Source organism: Nanorana parkeri, unplaced genomic scaffold (genome assembly GCF_000935625.1).
Source record: "Nanorana parkeri isolate BGI_ZX_2015 unplaced genomic scaffold, ASM93562v1 scaffold1051, whole genome shotgun sequence".
NCBI classification, from domain to species: domain Eukaryota; kingdom Metazoa; phylum Chordata; class Amphibia; order Anura; family Dicroglossidae; genus Nanorana; species Nanorana parkeri.
Genome location: NW_017307319.1, coordinates 208,841 through 209,423, shown reverse-complemented (window position 1 = coordinate 209,423; position 583 = coordinate 208,841). Strand labels below are relative to the sequence as shown.

The 583-nt window shown below is 50.6% G+C and overlaps 1 protein-coding gene across 1 annotated transcript in view; it reads right to left on the bottom strand.

Moving 5' to 3' along the window:
• The window catches only part of SETBP1 (SET binding protein 1), a 175,627-nt gene that overhangs the window by 119,095 nt on the left and 55,949 nt on the right, over nt 1-583 (bottom strand). Inside the window, exon 4 of the mRNA XM_018567453.1 lies at nt 97-119. Within this exon, the coding sequence (XP_018422955.1) occupies nt 97-119 (23 nt within the window). The remainder of the gene's footprint in view (nt 1-96; nt 120-583) is intronic.

The following is a 583-nucleotide window of genomic DNA, read 5'->3' as shown; positions in this document are numbered from 1 at the left end:
TTTTAATCGGGAACGCTCACGGGGTCACGCATCATTCTGGGGGGTTGAGGTGGGGGGTGTTGTTGACTAGGGCCGGTGTGGGAGCAGATTCTGGACCTCGCTGTCATTGGCTGCCATGTCTATTTTCAGAGCACCGCAAGGAAAGTGCATGGAGAGGCAGGTGTGTTATAGCCACCCGAAAAGCAATGGCTTTGCAAACAGCCTGTCATTGGACAAACTTGTACCTGATGGTGTGGCTCTTCTAGGTTCATTCATTATGCACCGTATATATATTTATTTATTTATTTATTTATTAGGGATTCTCATGACGAGGGACCATGGAGCTGGCTTGCCGGCCAATCAGGAAGCTGTGTGCCGCGTCATTACCCAGCGCCCGGCTTCCCCATTGGCCTGGAAGCCGGCTCCATGCTTCCTCGTTACCTAATGAGGAGAAGCGTGCTAATCGGGAAGCCGGGTGGCGAGTCATTAAACGCCGCCTGGCTTCCTGAATGGGATTTCCGCTACTCGGTATTAAGTATCGGCGAGTACCAAAAAAACAATATGGCTACTTATACTCGAAACACTGGTATCGGTGCATCCCAAA